The 21,304-nt window shown below is 43.2% G+C and overlaps 1 protein-coding gene across 1 annotated transcript in view; it reads right to left on the bottom strand.

Moving 5' to 3' along the window:
• Window positions 1-21,304, bottom strand: part of COL4A6 (collagen, type IV, alpha 6) — an 87,218-nt gene that overhangs the window by 35,096 nt on the left and 30,818 nt on the right. The window contains exons 3-10 of the mRNA XM_010141889.1: window positions 10,588-10,722; window positions 8,781-8,825; window positions 3,026-3,142; window positions 1,680-1,748; window positions 1,321-1,356; window positions 850-912; window positions 211-246; window positions 31-72 (exon numbers count right to left, since the gene is read on the bottom strand). Coding sequence (XP_010140191.1) covers window positions 31-72; window positions 211-246; window positions 850-912; window positions 1,321-1,356; window positions 1,680-1,748; window positions 3,026-3,142; window positions 8,781-8,825; window positions 10,588-10,722 — 543 coding nt within the window. The remainder of the gene's footprint in view (window positions 1-30; window positions 73-210; window positions 247-849; window positions 913-1,320; window positions 1,357-1,679; window positions 1,749-3,025; window positions 3,143-8,780; window positions 8,826-10,587; window positions 10,723-21,304) is intronic.

The raw sequence follows: 21,304 nt of genomic DNA on the forward strand, positions 1-21,304 counted from the left end.
TCTTTCCATAAGAGAACACACTTCACCTACCTTTTCTCCTTTCTCTCCTTGAAAGCCTAATCCCATGTTACCCTGAGAGAGAAAAAAAAGCAACGACGAATGAATAATGAAACAGCAGCAGCAACAGCATCACTATCAACTAGGCCCACGACACTGTTCAAAAAGCCAACAGTCAGGTGTAGAAATAAAACAGGAAAGATGGGTACTTACTTTTGGACCTGGTGGCCCAGGGGGACCCATTGGACCCTAAAAGTAAACAAGATTAAGATTTTATTTCTTTGGCCTTAATTACGATGCACACAACGGGAGCAATGCTGGGAACCGCAGTGGTACCTGAACTTTGATCTCTTGCCCCCAGAGCAAAAGTAACTGACACACACGACCTTCAAGTCTTCCCATCCCTAACAGCCAGCAGAGCCCTTCAGTACCGTGGTTAACGAAGAGCAAACTTCAGTTTAAAAGCAATAAACACTTGGTTCATTTTTACCTCTGCCCAATGGAGTAGCAACTCTTCAAGGCTGCAAACACACAGAGGTCAGCGTATTCCCTTCAGCCCGGCGATGAGGAAGTGCTCGAATAGTCTAACGTAGTGTTTGTAGGCAGCGCGCTAGGGCTTTGCTGGAGCCCTTTCATGACTGCTGCTCTGAACACTGCTCCAGAAGGAGCCTTCCCTCTTGTGATTCGATTAAACTAAGCTCAAGAAGCCCATGCCTGAAGTCAGCTGTGCTCAGTCCTTTTAGATGCACACACACTTTTGCTCATGTCCATGACACAAATGCAGACAAGGTGGGGAGCCTGCCAACATTTTGAACTGTTCTGTCAACACGTGCAACAGCTGAGGTCTCTTACCTGCAAACCTGGTAATCCTATAGGCCCTGCAGAACCTACTGGACCTGGAAAACCTTTTGGGCCCTAGAAGAACAACACAGGACAAATACAGACTGTGTAGCACTTACCCCATCAAACCCCAACCAAAGAGTCTATGAAAACATTAAATAATATCCCCTAATTAAGTATGTAGATTTAAATACTGTAACAATCCCTTTCGTATTATTAGATGCATGTTGAAAATCAAAGTTACAGAGATCAATGGAGGAAGAGAGTTTGATTTGAAAAGGAAAACTGGAACAGACAGGAGCAAAAATCTGACCTCCTCTACCATAATGTGGACCCACTCATACCATTACAAAGCTAGAATTGCTACTGGTACCAGACACGTAAATACACGGGCCACTAATTTGAAATGTGCCATTGAGAAAAAATACAAGCAAAATTACCTACTTAATATTCTTTAACATCATTATTCCCCAAATTACTTACAGAAATTCCATCCAATCCAGGAAGACCATTTTCTCCCTAGAAATTATAAATAGAGAAGTAAAAATTACACTATGTTATTGCAACAAACTGTAAGCAACACTAAGTTTTGTATAAATAGAAATGTTTGCTGTTAGTTAATATTAGATTAAGTGTAAATGGGAAAATATTTCGACACCTGTGCTTCCATGGGTAAATTGGGTAATGGAGAGATTCCAAAACACTGGAGAAATTACAACCTTTTTATTTATGGGTAACAAGAGAAACTGAAGTGGCACGACAAAACAAAAAAAAAAAAAGAAAAATGCATCATCAAAGTGTTTCTGGTCCTGCATTTTCTCTTGTGTGATGACAAGTCTTACCTTCATTCCTTTAAGACTGCCTTGAGCAAAAACAGGTTCTCCTTTAAGGCCTTTTGGGCCAGGACGACCCTGATTTAAAAAAAAAAAAAAAAAGTAAAAAATAAATTTCAGGAAAAAAATACTGATTTGGTTTTGAAAGAATTCATATGCAGCATAATGAACAAGGCAAACTCATGGCTCCAGTAAACTGCAGAAGTAGCCCGGCAGCTTTGTCAAAGAAGCTGCGGTATTATGAGAACGTAAGACTTCCTGTGGCTTTAGAAAAACAAGGTTCTGCAAACATTTTCTCTGGTATTTTCCTGTTTATATTAGATTTCCCTTCTATTTTAGGCATTCAAAAACTTTTAAGATCCCATTTGGATCTGTTTGACATGGTGGAACCCTCCTGTTCACACACGTAACAATGCCTCCAGAGGAACTTTGACAGGCTGGAGGGGTGGATCTAAGCGAACTTCATGAAGTTCAACAAGGCCAAGTACAATGTCCTGTAGACGTGTCGATGTGGTGCTGAGGGACATGGTTTAGGGACCCTGGCAGTGCAGGGTGAATGGCTGGATTCGATCTTAAAGGCCTCTTCCAACCAGATGGTTCTGTGATTCTATGACATTATTTACATCTGCCAGTTGTATTTTCTTCCTCTTGCTCTTGTATATGTGCAAAGGAGTTCCATCACGTATACTATTAGTCACGCAACCTGTGTGTGTAAGATCAGGCTTCAGAGGTGAATAAATATTTGCCAAATATTTTAGTATCAAGTCCAATATTTTTTTGCTCACACTTTAAAAATAACCACATACTTTTAGAAAAGACTAGAATTCCCAAAAGCATCAGAGTGGAGTTCTTATAACTAGTCCTACCCAACTGAAACAGAATGTAGAGCATGACCCAGATACCTCAGCTCCCTTCACTTCCTCTGCAGTCAATGCAGAAAAATGGGTGATTCCAAAGACAATTCATTCTCAAAGGCAGAGGGGGAGAAAGACTCTCACAAGTACCACCCTCCGTAAGAGGGGAGTCCAGACCAGTAGATTAGGCACCTAACTTTAACATGTCCGATGCAGGTTAGGTAAGACTCCAGCCTGGTAGAACAGTGTTTGCAAAAGTAAAACCTGTAGTCTGGAAAGTCAATGTGATTGACACTCAGTGAGACTGAAGCTTTTGGCTCTCTTAAGACCTGAAGGAAGGTATCCAGTATTTGACGCACAGACTTGAACATGCGGTAACATCCTTTCCTGAAATATATTAGGGTTCTTCCTAAGTACTTGGGAGTTACTTCTCCAACAATGGCATGAAAAGTACATCCTAGTTTAGTGACTACAAAACACCATATTCGAGCTGTGACATACAGGCAGCCCAGGTAGGCCAGGAAACCCGTCTGGTCCAGGAACGCCAGGACTCCCAGTGGTACCATTGCAGCCATCGAGGCCAGGCAGACCTCTAGGTCCAGATTGCCCAGGGTGACCCTGCGTAAAGGGGAAAAAGAGAGAATGACTGACAGGATGCATTATTTTATTAGTAAAACTGTCCCCAGAAAACTGATATCTTCCAAATGATGAAACAGAAGACACACACAACTCCCACTCACGTTCAGCGTACAGCAGACTGCAACAGAATTAGCTTCTTGGGCCAGCATTGTCTATCCTCCCCAAAGCTCACATCCTAGAGCACTGGCTGCACTCATTTAATTACCTTTTTCTCCAAGGGACAGTTTTCTGAAGTACATAACTTGTGCATGAGTAAGCCCTGAAAGGGCAATACTCGTCCCACAGCGGTATGAAATAAATGGCGTACAGCACAGTGTAAGACAGCATGCATGGGTGCACCTGACACCGGGAATGGAAGTTGTTCATGTAAAAACAAGGGCAGAGGCAGACTCAACAATACCAAGCATTTATAATTCAAATCTGATTAAGGTTTCAGTGACTTCTCTTCCTCTCCAGTGTGGATTCTTGCCTTTAACAGCTCAACAGATGTCACAGCTCCAGCATCAGGCCATTCAAACAAAACAGCTTTTCTTGTTGTATTAAAATTAAAACCTTAGGCAAAGCAACTGGGAGAAAGATCTAATTAAACTAACCATTTAAAAGAAAGTATTTGTGATGTTTGTAATTATCAAGCAGAGTAGAATACAATTGTACATAATTCTGCTTTCACCCTCTTTTGCTCTAGGATAGCTCTATTAATTTGACTGGAATTTACTCAGCATCATACTGGTGCAAAAGAGACTGAAGTCTGAGACTTTAGTTTACTTCTTCACTGTCATATGAGTGTCTGTAGGCAAAGCACAGAAAGGCAGAACTGTCAGTCACACTACCCAGGTTTCTTGCAGCTCCTTATTCTTTCCTTCTTTTCATAGAAACGAGTTCTGTGGCACTCAAAGACAGTGGTTTGAGACAGGAAGAAAAATTGAGCTTATGGAGATAGTATCAGTAACTGACAGTTCTCTCCCTTGCCTCTGGTACACCCTGATCTTGACTCATCCCAAAAGTACTTTTGTTTGATCCCAAAGATTCATCTTTAAGATATGGCATTAAACGAGTTATGACTCACACTAGGAAAATAAAAAAAAATAAACACGGATAAAATGGAGATAAAGCAGAACGGTAACAATCTTTCATGCCAGACACTTAAAACAAAACACATTTGTGTTGCTAAAGGTCCTCCCAGTCCAAGCCAACAGCATATGTTCTGACCAAACTCAACGAGAGCCTGAGGATCTTAAAATGCCTTGCAAAAACGTGGGAATGCTATAATCCTCATTTTATGGATGAGAAGCTGGGGGCACACAGTAGCAGAGTGACTTTCCCAAGGATGCAGAACAACTTAGGCCATAATTACGTAAACGCTCAGGCTGATCACTGGTGTCAGCTGCTGCCAGGAGGGGCCATCGCACACCTACCTCTTCCCCACGCTGGCATAAGCACAGGCAGAGCAGGCAAGTCGGAGCAGGAAACCAAAACTGCAGAGAAATAACTGTTCTGTTTCTTAATGGGGTTAATTTTCAGCCAGGTGAGTTCCTTGGTCCAGCCCATTTGGCAACTGCATTGCAATTTGTGCAACAAAACGGGGAGAAGGGGAGGGAGCCCAGATCTGTTCTCTGTGAATGAATGTAAAATGTGTCTCTACTACAGGATCGAGGTGGCTCACCCAGGCAAGCATAAATTTGAGATCAAACAAGGCCTCGGGACATGGAATGAAGTCATCCCCAAGCATCAGCATCAGGTACCGCTGCATACATAGTACCAGTTACCCTGATGATAAAAATCTGTCAAAACACCCACTTGCTCACCCATGGGGAGTAAGTAGGGACTTTCCAGGCCCTGGTAAAGCGACAGGAGAAGGCTGAAGCACTAATTTATTGCCACTTATGTTTGTCTCTTAGAAATGATTTCCCTTGATGCCCAAAGCTGGAGCAAAGCAGTGGCAAACCACCTTCCTCCATCCACGTGGGATGCCATCATCAAGAGCAGCAAGTCTCTGACAGGACAAGCTGTGACTACAGAGGGAGGCCAGAGTGGACAATGTCTATCAGGGCTTTCACTTTGTTTACAGCATCAACAAACCCAGAAGCTATGTGGGACAAGCGCACTTGTATCTAGTTACAACATAAGGTGACCAGCTGCAGGGTTTAGTGAAGCTGAGCAGCCAACATCTGCCCCTTAGAGCCAGACAACAGGGAGCCCAGCCTTCAGTGCTGGCCAAGAGCCAGCCCATGGCAGGCAGCTGACTGGTAGCCTCATGTCTTGGGAACAGCTTTGGGTGAGATATCCTGACTCTTGGACCAACACAGCCTGTAAGTGGTCCAAAGGATTTTGGTCTCCTCTTAATATACGAGAAGGGCTCAGAAGAGAGAACATTAAGTATGCTGACCAAAGTGATTTCTTAAATAAGTCTGTGGCCTTAATTCCATGGCATCCATGTCTGTGGATCCGAGCCAACCCATGACCCAGACTGACACACACAAACACACATACACATGCTGCCACTTTTGCTTTAGAAAAAAAAATCCACAGGATTTCCTACTTTCTAGCTAAACTGCTACCAGTGTTCACAATGATTTGTTTCAAGAACCTTTTCTGAGAAGATACCGAGCACTCCTTCAGAGTTACAAGTTCTGGTTTAAACGAGCCTTTTCCCCAGGGATTTAAAATACTGATTTAAAGAGCTGTTTTGACCTGAAAAATGGGGGTTAAGAGTTTCACTGCTCTCACCTCCTCTAATTCCTGTTTTGGCAGATGTGCCAGTTCAGCAGAAGCACCTCAACTGACCAAGGCAGAAGCCTTTTACAGGCTTTACTTGTACATGGCAGGGTGACTTGTTTACAGATCCGAGTTAAATCACTGGCTGGAGAGATCATTTGTGCTCTCTGTTCTCACAAAAGGAGACATTCCCTGTGAGACAGAAAAGGAAACCCGAACTGTTCGTCTAGGCCCTTGCTTTACCTGACTCTTGCTCGTACACTAACTCTGTGATCCCAAGGGGCCTCTTCTCTAAATCAAACAGCACAAAGGTGACCCCCCCCGGAGAGCTCAGCAAATATTCAAAACCAGGGAAACAAGTGCAATTAAGGGTGAGCACACAAAACTAACTGAATAAGCAGTTTCATGGATCGCTACAGTAAAATGGCCTTTTCATAGCCCCCACCAAACGCTTGTGTTTCCTCTAGGAGGGTCATGAAATACAGAACGTTGCCTCTCCGTGCAGCTCTAGCTTTCAGGGTACAGACAAGGGCTCCCTTCTCATGGAAGTATTTCCTTCTAGAACTACTTGGACAGTTCATGAAAAGCTATATACATCTCCTAGCTCCAGTTCCAGCTGTTGCCAGAGGGGTTCTATAAGAAAAAATAAACTTCCCGAGTAGGGCTGAGGATTTGAGGGTTTCTCCTACAGTGTGACACGAAAGGCTCACAATAAACACATGTAGCTGCTGTATTTACTAGGTTAAAGGGATTAGTCAGGCCAGCTGCAACAACACAATTTACTTGCCACCAGCATTCCCCAAGGGAACCCTGTGAAACCACTTCCCTTAAGGTCAGCAGTGGGATTCCCCTCTGAATCACAGCCCTGCTGTCCTTTGGCCATGACTAAATTACACCTGCCCACGCTAACATACCTGCATACTACAAAGAATCTCTCTTCACATTTAGATGTTAATTCTTGCGCAGAGATAGCAGTGTATTTTTACTTCTCTTTTCCAAGTATCAGCACAGAGATGCTCTCTCTTTGCTCTGCATTTCACCCATCCACATAATGTGCATATCTTGTATACATTTCCCAACAAACCTACGCTACTCCCCATCCTGAAATGCAGCTGGCAAAAGAATAAATATTTTCTCAAGCAGTGGGGGTTGCTATTCTCACCCTAGAATGGAAGTATTTGTCTCAAGGGCTAGAATGTAAGCAGTATGAACCAGTTTCCCTTCCCACTTTTTCTGTCCTGCAGTTGTGGCACAGAAGGGTCACAGTGGTGAGCACTTCGCTGTGCTCTCTTTCCCATTTGCCCACCTGCAGAATACTGTAAAGACAACGGAGTAGATTTGCATATGCTGGAGGCTTTGAATCCTCTCATCTACCTCCCTTACCTTCTCCTTGGAATGCCTGTTGCTGCCAACTACCTGGCAGTGGCTGTTGCTCTATCTCTGCCTCCCCTCATTGTTGGGAATCCCCTTTCCCCAGAGCCTCATCTGAAAAAATACCCTGAGAACAGCATGTTCCCACAGTGTGTTCAATTAAATTAAGTATTATGGGAACAGCTTGTTCTTTTCAGAGCTAGAGAGTTGGCTGGTGAGAAAAGAAAAAAATAGCAGCAAGGGAGTAGAGCAGGAGAGAAAACAGGCAAGGATGAGCAGAGGGGGAGAGAAGGACAAGAGCCAGGCAGGAACTGGAATCAAGCAAGCTCATTTACAAGCCCAACTGTGCATTTTCAGCCAATCTATCAAAACAATTCTGGTTTTGATAGGAAGTAAGAAAACACAGTTCAACTGTTGGAACTCTTTGCCAGCTGAGGAAGTAGGAAAGAGGAGGACGTCTATGAGTATAGTCTGAAGGTACATGCATACAGAAATGGAAAAAAGTCATCAACAAAAGAAAAAGGATTCTAATACCAGAAGGAGAAAGCATGATAAGCTAAATAATGTAAAGAGAGCAAGGAAGTTTGAGGCAACTTCTAAAGCTTGCCCAGGTAAAATTCCCCTGAGGTTTAGTGTCTATAAGATATCTTTGCAAAAATCTCTGGGGAAAACCAAAGCAAAAGAAAGCTGGTCAAAACACAGTTTTGTGTAAAGGCAACAACTGTCACTAGAATGTTCTAAAGAATGAAACAAGCAAAAAGAATCTTGATGGTCAGGGGAAGTGGTTACCTACCCCCATCACCTAGAAGATGCAGCTGTCTCTTTGCTGTCACAGGCCTCTGAAAGGCTCAGATCTAATCCCGAACCAGCACCTCATGCTGCAGTAAGGATTCTGCAGAGGGCCTCAGCTCTAATCGCTGTTTTCATTCACATCATAGCTCCAGTAGATTGAGGGAGACCTGATGACAGTTATCGCGCACAGGAAGACTACTCCAAAGTAAAAGGGAACAATCTGCTCTCTGTGTCCATGATGAGTAAGATGAGAACTAAGAGGTTCACACTGTAGAAAGACTGGAGTTAGGCATTAGCAAAGCTTTTCTAACAAGGAAGTTAGTCTCCATCATTACAGGTTTTATGAATGGCTAGGAAAAGCATACCAAGCATGGCCTGAAGCACAGCTGGTCATGCCTGTTGGACTGCGAGGTCCCTTTCAATTCCGAAGTCTATGATTTTACAACATGGTGTTTTCTAGTCATGGTGCTGAAAGAAAAGCTTATCGATGATGCAGTGGATCCCCATGTAACTCAGGCTCACTTCCTGATGTGTATCAACTTCCTTCCACCCTATAATAGGACCCAAACCTCTTGCAAACCAGCATGGGATCACCAGGTAGACTAAACACTGCCATTTCCCTCCAGAGAGGAGCGCTTGTGAGACACACTAGGCATGTGCTCGGACAGCCTCCTTGTGCTTAGGTGCTTTCAGTTGTGACGAACATTCTGGTGATTTATATTTACATGAGCAAACTTACTGGGATCCCATTGATGCCTTGAAATCCTGGAACTCCCATTGGGCCCTGAAGAAAAAGAGTACACGTTACATTTAACTTCTTCAGTCTGTGTGTTTCAGTTACCCGTGAAATACTGTCCGCTCCAGCATCTCCAGTCTTGGAGTTTAGCTTTCAAAACCCAAAGGAGCGAACTATCTCATACAGATTTTCTCCGACCGCAGGGGTCAGTGAAGAGAGGAACTCTGCATCTCAGCTTGACTAGATGCCAAATGAGTGTTTCAGGAATGTTTTAATCAGGCAATTTAAAGTAAAATATAACCTCCTACTGCACATCTGGGGAAAACAAGATGCCAGGAAAATAAACAACACGGTATAAGCTTAACTCTCAGTATCACACTTAACCTTCCAAGAGCTTCAACAGAACTTTTGGTTTTTTCTGTCTATACTTGGACAGCACCACCCTGGGATATGCAGACCACTGCATTAACTTCAGACTACCCCCGGCTGAGTTGCAAGTAATTACTGTTTTGCTGGTTCTGCTTCTCTGCCCTGGACAGTACCAAACCAGACTGTGTAAGCAGAATATCCAGCCTAAACTGGTCTCGCTTTGGAAAGGTAAATTATATCGCTTCCATGAGGGACAAAGAGACAGAAACTTATTGCACATGTTTCCATTCCAATGGGTAGAAACAGCAGTTCTGCAGTAAATAAGGGATTTTTTTTTTTTTAGTGCAAGGAAATTGGTTCCAAATGTTGAAGGTCAGTTCCTGTTCTGGGTTACTCTGTCTTCCAAAATCTGGGTTTAATGATTTCAGCATTTTCATCATTCTAGTAGATAACACTATCACACATATCAGCACTCCATCCTTGTTCTGAACCCTCCATTGCCTTTCAGCTGAATGCAACACCAAAGCAATGACTTTCGCTGTCACCATTTTCCATTTACTTGGATTTGTCTTATGAGAAAGGGTGACTAGAACTCCAACACGCTGACTAATGTTAAATGAGACTCAGCATATGAAGGTACAGTTGAGCTAGTCTTCATCCAGCTAACTCACCTACCAGTACCTGGGAAAACTTAGAAGTCGTACTCTGCTCTGCAGGTTCTGGTACCTACTCTATCAGTCTTTTTCTTATTTGCGCATGTGACCCGAGCACCTTGCTTCAGGTAGAGTGCTCTGGGATGGTCCCTTGTCCTGGTGTCCGAGATTGCCTTCACATTTTCAAAACCAGGCACAGCATACAGGAATTCCTGTGTCTTTTAAGCTTTCAAGCTGTTGTCCTTGAAACATTCCTTTTGTCCTTGAAACATTCCTTTTGTCCAAACACATACGCATGAGAGGAGGAATCTCATCCCAGTCCTTGCACAAGACAACATCAGTCTTCCCCGTTTTATATTCGACTACACAACCTCTGCCAGTCCATGTGGTGGGAACATGAACACCTCTCTGGCCTGTGTGGTGGGACTCAATGAGTCCTCTGCCTGCAACCCAAATCTCAGGCTGTGTTTGCATCACACAGGAACCAGCTCCAGATCTCTCTGAACATAGTGTGAATAACACCCATCTGTCCCTGGGTACCTGAAGTGAAAAACTACTCACAACAGGAATACGCATTTGGCTATGGTTGATCTATCAGGATGGCTACAACGTTCAGCAGCTTTAGGAACTGTATTCTCCTTTAAAAATAAAAGCAGGGGATTTAATTTCATTTTCATGAAATGCTGTTGTGTTTTTACTCCCGTGCAGATAGTCCAAGATTATCTTTACGCATTCAAAAACATATATTTATATCTATTACAGAGAAGAAACGTCACTCTTGAGCCTACCTTGTCGCCTTTCTGCCCAGCTGGTCCAGGGGGGCCCACTGCTCCTCTCTCACCTTTTGCTCCCGGCAAACCTTCTGGGCCAGTAAATCCAGGTGCACCTATTGGTCCTTGAAGCCCAATTGGTCCTGGTCGACCCTAATATGCAATAAAAAATAAGTCAATGCACTATGTTCACAAACTCCTTTACAATTACTCTATCCAACTCAATCTTTAATGCAGTTGGACACCTCTCAGGGTGGTTAGGACATCCCAAAGTTTGCCCTCTACCTTCTCAGATAAATAGTCTTTAGAGGTTATTTCAGGTAAGTCACTACTAATAGTGAGAAATCTCCCCTTTTCCCTGGAATATTTATTGCTATCTGTACTGCTGTAGGAAGGAGCAGGGGAAGACAACAGTGCTTTGAGATCAACCCGGCCGCTGCTTCTTGAGTTTGCACCTCTATTTCCAAGCTGCTAAGCGCGAAAAGATTTTGCTCATACTTTAGATCAAGCACAATAAAAAGATAACAGAAGATGCAAGAAGTGCACAGGTCCCGTGCAGTCAGAAAGCACACTTTGGATTATTTGAGACTGGTACAATGGGTGGCTCAAGACTGGGCTGTATTCCACCGTGTCCTTCTGGTTACCACACCTCCAGAGTATGGATTCTGATTTCTCGAGCATGAAAAGCAGGGTGCAATAACCGCGCATTGCCCGAAGATGGCAACCTTTTCTATAGCTGCAGAGACTCCTCTGTGACTGAGGAACTTGCATTGTTCTGTCACTACACCGATGCGCAGAGCAGTCTGCTACTCGTCCCTGAAACAAGACAATGCTTAAAAACGTTGGCTGTAGGTGCTCTGATATTTTATGAGCCTCAGAAGCTGAATGCTTAACGAAAAGTTCTGTGTTAACATTTCTGCACTTTTTATTTGGTTCATTTTGAGAGGATCTGAAGTGATCAGAGTTTAAGGTCCAAAAGTATCAGTAGAAAATGGCAGTTTAGAGCTACGCTTTCTACTGTCAAGACAGGCGTGGATTACATGAAGTTATCCGTGCCAAGAATCAAGCCTTACATTCAAATGGATAGAGTGAAGGATGAAGTTCAAAACATTAATCCTACCCTGTTCCATTCCCCTCTACGCTCACATCCATGGTAGCGTGTTTCCCTTCTCTTTCCCCAACTCCTTCAAACAGTGAAGGAATGCAGCTCCCTGCCGCCAGTGTTTCAGTAACCTCAGCTGGAGACAAGCAAAGTCCTGACTCCATGCCCTGGCAGGTAAAAGACTTTACAGTTAATTTAAAAAACACACTTTACATGTTAATAATCAAAGTGGAACAAACTGTAATTGATTTTAAAATTTCTTTTTCCTGGATCATTTTTAATACCTGTTTAGGCTAAAACATTTTGTCCCATATTCCACATTTCTTCACTACTGGAGCAGTTTTCTTCTAAAAAGCGCAGCAGTTCCCCCATGCCACTCTTTCTGTTGTGATTGTTTCTTCCTGGCCTTTTAACTGAGGTCAAGTGTAGGTTTTGTATTTCATACCTTTTCTGTCTAGACACTGCCCACACCGCGCACTTTTAGAGGCACAGACTCCCATCCGAAAAGGCTTTTCCTGTCGATTATTTTCAGCTTTCTTCACTCTGGGCTAATTATTAATGGAATCCTTTTCTATTGGGAACCATATGATCATAACATTAATCCTCAAATCTTCAGTGGTCCTTGGCAACTGTACACAAGGCACACTTTAGAAAAATCACATGCTTTGCTCTCACTTTCAGCCTCAGCTTTAACTTTTTAATTTCCCATAGTCACAAGCCATTCAGAGTCTTTCAGGCAACATCTCACAAGACCTCAAGGCAACACAGCGGTGGAGAGACATGCCCTATAAATGGGTATGTTGCTGTTATAATCAGCAACCACCCACAAAAGCAACAGCAGCTAAGAGTCCTCCAAGGTTTCTAGAGAGTGAATTCCTCAGTTGTTTGAATTGCTAACACTTCAGTATTCAATTAGTTTGATTGCCTGATTAGTGACAGCGTTTCACAATGACTGGAACCGGTAGGAATTAAAATTTTAGGAGGCTTCTGTTCTGCTCTGCTGCAGGTCACTTTGCGAAATATAACTAGACGAGATGGTAAAGACACATCATTGCACATCCTGGTTGTGTTTGCTTCTGCAGCTCTCTGACAGAAGAAATAAACATGCTCTCTGTGATGTCAGGGCCCATAGGTAAAAAGATCTTTTTTGCCTTAGTGCCCTGGAAGAAAGATTTTAACAGCACTTGAAGATTTTGTCCAGTGCCTTAAGAGTGTCATTAAACCATAAAGACCCAGTAAAGTGCTGCTAATCTCTCTGATAATGTGATTATGCCATGATAATCAGGCTCTCAAGAATTCCTACGTGTTTCTTTTGAAATCTGTGAGGAAGAAAATCATGTTTTCTATGGTGAAACAAAGGACTTTCCTCCACTGCTAAAAAAGCAGCATTTTTCGTCACTCAGTAGCACTCCCATGAACTGTCCCAAGATGAAAGCACTATAAAGAGCAGGCACTGTGGTGTGCAGCAGCAATTCCAGGATAAAAGCAAAAGACTCAGGTTTTACCACAAGGTAAACTTAGAGGGTTCAGCGCCAGGTGGAACTGCCGCTTGACCTCAGTGAGTTTACCTTGTGGTAAAACATTCAGTGCCTAGTCTGAACTGTGCCTTGGCACCGGGATTGCTCTTACTCATCCAAAGGATAAAAAGAATAAAACATTTCTTAGCAGTGAGGTCAAGCTTAAACATAGAACGTAGATTACATCAAACAGAAACTATAGCGAATCAACAGAGGTCCCTATTTTTAATCCTTATTGGTCAATGCATACTCTCCCGTGGCCTGTAGAAAAGCCATTAGTAATTAATGCATATGACATCAGTTTGGTTTCCTGGCTGCATGACAACTAGTTTTTACAGCAGGAAAATTATAGGATGTTAGTGACACCAAGCAAGGACAAAGTCTGTGAAATGACTGTGACTTGTGAATGTTTGCTCGCTAGATTTTCATATATTTGAGAACCATGACCTGCATTCTCACATGTATTTGTGCACCAGGCTTTTACTACACAAGCAGTACTAAACGAGATGCCTGTCCCTCTGTAATCAATATGACACTGGTAAAAAATGGCATTATTTCCTGATATACCATAGCATTTCCACAGATAATTTCAGGATTTTGACCAGGTTTGTGCCACAAGTTCAACATGAGTCACATGCATCTGTTACACACTTAGCCATTGCAAACCACTAAAAATACAGAGATGTCTCAGCCATTTCAGTGCCATTCAGTGCCATTTCAGTCTCCATTCTCAATGTGTGGTAAACAAGAGGGGGAAAAGGCCAGAATAGGAACCTCCCGTTGCTTCTGAATCACCACACTGCAGAAGTCAATGAAACAAAATGGTCTGAAAATGTAACTTGATGGAAGTGGCTTTCATGATGAAAAAGATTCTGCAACATGTATCATCTTCCCTTCACCCTTTTAATGCATCTGCACCCCAGCATGTCATGAGGAAAGGCCAGTATGGTGGGTAACCATGGGGCCTCTCCACAGCTACACAAATCACAGTTTCTCTATTGTCCCTACCCCTTTGGCCAACTCTAATACCCCACATAAATTTTCGCCCACTGAAGCAGAGCTGCTACACATAGCGCTGCAAATTCCAAACATTCTTTTTTTCCCCATTGCCTCTGTGAGCTTGGAGAATAAAGTGTAAATCTATTCAATCTGTGGCTGTGCAAGGGAACGCTCAGTGGCAGCGCTACGGAACTGCTGGACATGCGCCTTCTTTCAGGGACAAAAAAAATAACACAAGTGCTTGCTTACCTGGGGGACTCTTCTGCTAGCCCCGCTCTATCAAACACTAGCTCAGGGATTCCTTACCAGAAACAGACTGGAATTCACCAAGTGAGATAAGTTTCATGGACTGGTAACTAAGCAGGATACTACTGACCGGGTAGGGCAGAACTGATCCCTACTTCAGTTAGTAAATCACAGGCTGCCATATTTCAAGCAGTAAAGCATTACTACTATTTTTCTAAGCAAAATTAAGGCCCAGGGTATGAAAACACCCATATTTTCTCAAACTAACACACAGTTCCTTCTCCAGGAGAATTCAGTGACCACATTTTTAAAAAAGGTCTTATTCACGCTCTCTATTTCTTCATCCAATATTTCCCTCATAAACCATTTTTGATTGACACAAAAAAATTGTTAGTGACGAAATTTTACTTCACGAGCAAATGCTTTGTAGTCTAAAGCATCTTACACTTGGTTGATTACACTAAGGCAAATCAAAGAGCCAAGCATTAAATCACTACGGCCCTAAAAACCTCTGTTCTCATTTACTGCAGAGGCCAAGCAGAACACAGCCTGCAGTCTTCCTGTTACGGAAGATCTGCATGCACCATCCCTGCGTTGTACGGGACAGCGTGTCCAAGGGACTGATCCTTCGAGACGCTCTTTTACACTGGCGAGTGGTGTTACCCATGTAAACCACGGCCATCCTCCCTGACCACATCACAAAAGGCAAAACACGGGTCACGCCAAAGCCGGGTGAGTGTCTGTGGGTGACTTAGCGGCGAAGGCAGCACTGCCTGTTAGTGAGGAGCCGGACCTGGGGCTAACCACCTCTCCTTTCTACCTCCACATCCTCCTTTCTCCTCTTCAGTGTGTCCTGCCTGTGCTGCAAGATTCCTGCAGCAGCAGTTATCTCTCGCTAGACAGATAGTGCCTGGCACAAGAGTCCTGGTCTCCACTGGGGCCCCACAGTTCTACTGTAATAATAATAATTACTGAATAAAACCTCTTCACTATTTTCCCAAATTACACGTCAGGTATCCAGTGCCTTGCTCACATTCCAGAGTAAGTCATTATTTTCCCTACTGAAAAACGCTTTGTACTTTTAAAGAAAATTATTCTTCAGTTTTTCTTCTAAAAACTTAGGGAAAGTCTTGTTCAAAATGGTTTATTTATATCTGGCATATAACTTACTGTTCCTTTACACAGCTTTTTACCCACACAGCATGAGCTGAGCACACAAAGCTGTATATACACACAGAAATAACGGAGCGGAAAAAACATCCTGTGCAACAATCCCACTTCATTCCGCTCCTGCCCAGAAATTTCATAGGGTTTTTTTCCTTTGCTGTTCTCTGTTTTTAAAGCAAGGATATAAGGGTAATAATCTTTTAAAATTTATTTTTAAGAAAAGAAACAAGTTATTGCTGCACCATGTGAAATTCATTAATATCGCAACTCACTTTAGAAGGTTTCTGTTTACGTGAAGCAGCGCCTGGCACGCTCACCCTGCAGACTGTCAAGGCTGCTCTGGTCATCTCGGGAGAGATCTTTTAATGGAGTAATGAGCAACTGCAGGCTAGTCCTCATAATATTTTCCAATTTCAGTTCATGTGATAAAATATATTTTCAAAAAATACTGTTATTTCCACCAAGCCTGACTAGGCATGACTGTAAATAGAAAATAGAGGTAATAAAAAATTATGTGCATGAATATCTACATATGTTTTACACCTTATTTTTAAATCGCTTTTAAAGAATTATGAAATTTGATTCCATAAATCATTTGCTTCTTGAATTCTATACTTCAGTAATATAAATAAAGCTGCAGTAGGTTTACCGCATTATAAATACAGAATTGCATATAAAACCTGGACATAAAAAATTCCTTATTTTTAAATTGGCTATTTTAATCTCAGAAAAGTTTGTCCTTTAGAATGCTCAATTTCCAGTTAAAAACTTGCATGGAACATCCTGATCCAATCAATTCCACAGATTTGCTATTTCTATTTACGGGACACAAAGAGACCAGACTGTCGCCTTTTCCCTACCACAGACAACGCCAGGAGGGACTCAGTGTAATTATTCCGTTTTATACTTTATAACCAAAAGCATGAATTTAACTCCAATTGCTTTTTTGCTTTGATGTCCTACAACGGCCAAGTTCGATAAGAAAGTTGGAGCATGTGGAAAGGCTCCAGCCCCAGAGAACACAGAGAATGTGACAATAAGAGGAAGTCACCTGGGGGCTGGAAGGTCTGTGCGAGAGATGCCCCAAGTGAGGCGAAAGCCTTCCTGCGCTGCGCTCCAGAGATGGGGATCCCCGTGCGACCCCGAGCCTCGTACAGACCGACAGGCACGACAGGAATATAAAGATCCTATTTGTGGGGAGTTCTTACATAAAGAACGTGCAGCAGGATTTACAAAGCACAGTGACTTACACTGTATTTCAGTTCAGTTAAACCAATAACTGCTGTAGGAATAGTGTGAGTTAAAGCTTAGTTTTGAGGAGCTATGCTATGTACTTGAACGATATTTACCTGCCCTCTTAATGATCGTCACTCAGAATTATACCTTTATTTCAGCAGAAACTGCGTGGAACAGTTACCACGGCTTGCAGACACCAGATGCTGATGAACTGAGTCTGAGAGTATCAGTGCAGCAGAGGTGAATCCCCAGCTTACCCACTGTTGGTTTAAGCTAATTGGCCATGAGGCTCAGGTACACACAGTCCTCCGGGATGGACTTCTCGCTACTTGCCAGTTTAAACTGGAAGGGCAACGCGAGGTTCATACACAAACGGAGAGCAATTTATGCAGAGAGCACACGACACTGAGAACTGGCACGACTCTGAAATCGTGCATGTGTTTAAGCCTGACTTAGAGGCAACTGAGGAAATGAGGCATGAAGGAGGAGGTAACAGTAGGCAGGAACGGCTCCCACACCTCATGCAGCTCTGGCATTACAGTACGCTCATCAACATTTCAAAAAACAGGGCTTATCCTGAAAGCGTGGATTACACTGTTATGAAATCTTAGCAAAATCGTTGCAGCCAGTGAGGTCTAACTGACTTCAGTTTACTTAGGAACTAAGCGGTTCTTTATTTAACAAAGGAGTACAGTACAGCCAAAGGTTTGAATGGTTTACGAGATTTTATGGTCTTTTGCAACCTCGGTTCATCTTCTCTCCCTCAAGTCTTTGGTGCCTAATCTCTAAAAAATGTTTTAGAAAGCCCTTGCAGTTCCTCGACCTGCTCACATAGCACAGCAGCTGTCATAACATTTTCCTGCCCTTAACCGAGGGAAGGGCACTTCTGCATATCGTGTACACCTCCTGACCACCAGACAAGTCCTGAGCTGAATTGTAATACAAAAGAATTAGTTCTTTTAGAAGACAACCCAGGGTTTCTCTAGGACTTCTTTCCATTTGCCTGGTGGCTGTACAGGAAAGCAGACAAGGTGGCGTTTTTTGTCAGGACGTACACAAGTTGTCTCTGGTGAGACCAAGGCAATTGAAAATGGCCCAACGTCAGCTCCTCGTACTCGGGCCCCAAAGCAGCAGACGGGTCAAAGTAAAAGCGAGGGTCACAGCCCCTGACTCTGCTGGCTTGGGTTGCGGGACTTTTCTCTAATCAAACTGATCCACAGATGCCACTGGTTCTATTGCCAACTCTTTCGTGCCCCTTACAGGCGGTAAAGACTTTGATGGTGGTACAAAACACCAGGAAGCTGCATCACTAGTGCTCTAGCAAAGGATCAGCTAATGGCTTGAAATCAGTTGTAATGTTTTCTGAAAACTGTGTGAATTAAAAGAATCATTAAAATGGCTTCATTCCCGAGTAACCCACGGGGCTATACCGCACCCAAGCATGACCTGCAAAGGAGGGCAGCCCACAAGTACTGCCAGCTTCGCTTCACTTTCCTCTTCTTCAGCCTTACTGTCGTACTTCTGGCAGTACTTTTGTCCTCAGAAGCACTTTGCAGTTTGCTTTTGCATGTTGTGTTTAAAGTTGTCTTTTACTCAATATCTTATTTGTTTCAATCAGCCAGTCAAATGGGATCACTTCATTTTATCTCATATTTTAACTGTTTCTATCAGTTGCTTTTCACATGACAACAATGTGGATGAACGTCAGACACACACTGGGCTTTATTAACCAAGCTTATACAATTTCCAGCGCTTGGCTATGGGCCTTGCAGTATGTACTATGTCTATATGTATATATTGTCTCTACAACAAATCTGCTAAGACCAAGCATTCTATTTTTCCCAAACCGTTTAAAACGGTTTTACCTAGCTCATGACTGAGGAAGATACCGCACTAATTATAGACATTAGACAAGTTCCTTGGGGAAAACCGGTGCTGAATTCATGGGCAGTCACATTGGGACTGCCCAAGAAACCACAGCTTCTGGCTCTCCCTGAGGTACACCCTACAACACACAACATTTTCAGGGATCCGCTGCATGCTCACGAGGAACGATGAGCCCACAGTGTTGCGTTATTTTCCCATCCACTTAGCCCTGGCACCCAAAGAGCCTGATGTGTTTCTAAAGCACGGTTTAAGGGAGCAGCTATGATGAACTTTCCGCTACCTCCCGCTCTGGCTGGCATTTCCGAGCTGCCTTCTTCATGGACTCAAGCGACAGAAGATTCATTGTTGCAAAAAAATGTTGTCAGTAGAAAATTAGCTGTATTAAGTAGTGTACTGAACAAGTGAAATCTTGCCAGCGTCAGGCCTGTTAAGACTATTAAAGGGACATTGTATCTAGAAAGGCAGGGAGGGTTCAGCCACATGCTGAAGCCGAACAGACTCCAAAGCTCCTCAGGGTCTGCTGCGTTCAGATCTGTTAATTTGCTTTGGGCTCCTCTCCAGTTCTTTCTTCTACAGCAAACCCAATTTTCAAATTTCTAATTCCTCTTGCAAGCAAGGGCTGTGAAAAGTTAGTGTTTCCTCGGTGACAGAACAGGCATGTGGGCAAGGAGTAGATCTAGCAGGAGGGGACTGCCCACACCAGCGTTTCCCCAGTACAACCATTCCCCAGCAGACAGGACGGTTTGGTTCTTCCCTGCTGCACTGAGGGGCACAGCCGCTGACTTTCATGCGTCCCATAAGGGCACTGGCTACGAGAGCAGGCTGTGCACTGAAAAAGCAGCAGTTCAACTCCCCAAGAAGCTCACGAGGGGGAGGAACTGCACATCTCAGTGGGCAACTCTCCCTTTGACCCACAGAACTGGGCCTCTACAGCACCCATCAAGGGCTGAAAATGGGAGACTGAGACAGGACGGGAGGAAACGGAGAACTGGTAGTAAAAAGGTCAACTGTAGCTCTCCATGGGATCACAATTTTTAATGCTACATTCTAACTGCATTTGACGACTATGCTCTTTCTGCTTGGGAACTGGAAAACAAGTGCAGTCAAGACACGTCCTGCTCCACCAGTAAAACAGCGATAAGGAGGTAACTCAGAGATAAGGAATAGTCCCAGAAGCATGAGATGAGGGGACAGAAAAGGAGTCACGGAAGCCCCTTCTGCTCTGTGGATGATAGACAGCTTTCCATTTCCCGCATGCAGTGGGAACAGAGAATGTGCTCTTGCACCAGAACTTCCCCAAACATGACCTTCAACCAGTAAAGGATGAAGAAATGAGTAATGAAAAAACAAAAACCCTTGAGGTTTCCATGCATGGAAACAGTTACAGAGCTCCAGCGATCACTTGCCTTACATGATGCCTTCTCGGCTTTTCTAAAGGACCTCATGCTAGCAACAAAAAAATAGTTCATGAACCTTTTAAAGAAACTTCACCCACCGGAGATCCTCACTGCAGTTTCGGCTATGCCCGGTTTTAGTTTCCATCAGCAGTTAAAACTAAATTCCTGGTCTACTTAAATTCTAATAATTAATCTGGGGAATTAATTTTCACAAGATGCATCTAAGACCAGAGTATTTTTATAGGAACAACCACAGAGAGGAGAAAAACACGGAGACGTACAAGAACAGTTGCAAAAACACCAGTTACAGACTTCTAGCAAAGACTTAACGGCTCATGCACTTCCAGAGAGAAACCCCCCACTAATCAACAAGAGTCAGAAAGAAGTTAAAGGGTACCAGTCTTTAGGACAATTATTTCATACTCACCAACTGGGTGCCCTGCTGAGCACTGGAGTGGATAGGCAAGATCCTGTCCTAGTTTTTTTCCGGGCTAGCAATAGCAATGTTCAGCCTCTTTGGGCAATGTTAGACCCAGAGCTGGAGCGTGCAGCCTGGGCTAGGCTCATCCATTCCCAGATTGCTGCAATGCCAAATCAAATCCATTTTTAAATTATATTAAAAGTTTGGAGAGATTTGGTCATTCAAAGAAAATTCATCCAAAGTCTCTGTTTACTTTGCATAGATTCAAAACCCTCCAAAATGTTTTCTGCCAAGCAAAGACTTCCCATCCGAATGGGATGTTTGGGTAGGTCAGAAACACTCGGTTAACCACAGCTACAGGAAAGAGTCTTGTCTTTGATTCCAAAGACTCTGTTAGTTTCCACTTGATTTGCTACTTCTAATTTGAAGGTGGCTATCAAGGGATGGCATCGGTGAACCGGTAACGGAAATGTCATTGGAGTGCAACTCATCTGAATAGATTCTAGTAAAAAAAAATGGCTCGTTGTAATCTGAACGAAGTGCTAAGGTAGTGCATGACGCATCTCAAGGGAGACTGATCATTTATTTTTCATGGTAATCAGAGCAACAACTTCTCTCAAAGGATCATAACTGTGTAGCATTTAAATGGAGATATAATATAGTCATTCGTTAATTAATAAGCTGTATTGCAGCTAAAACACTAAAACTTTCTGCAATTGCTGCAAAACAATCTACTAAGAAACATCTTCCTATTTAACATCTT

Source organism: Buceros rhinoceros, unplaced genomic scaffold (genome assembly GCF_000710305.1).
Source record: "Buceros rhinoceros silvestris isolate BGI_N320 unplaced genomic scaffold, ASM71030v1 scaffold6358, whole genome shotgun sequence".
Lineage (NCBI taxonomy): Eukaryota > Metazoa > Chordata > Aves > Bucerotiformes > Bucerotidae > Buceros > Buceros rhinoceros.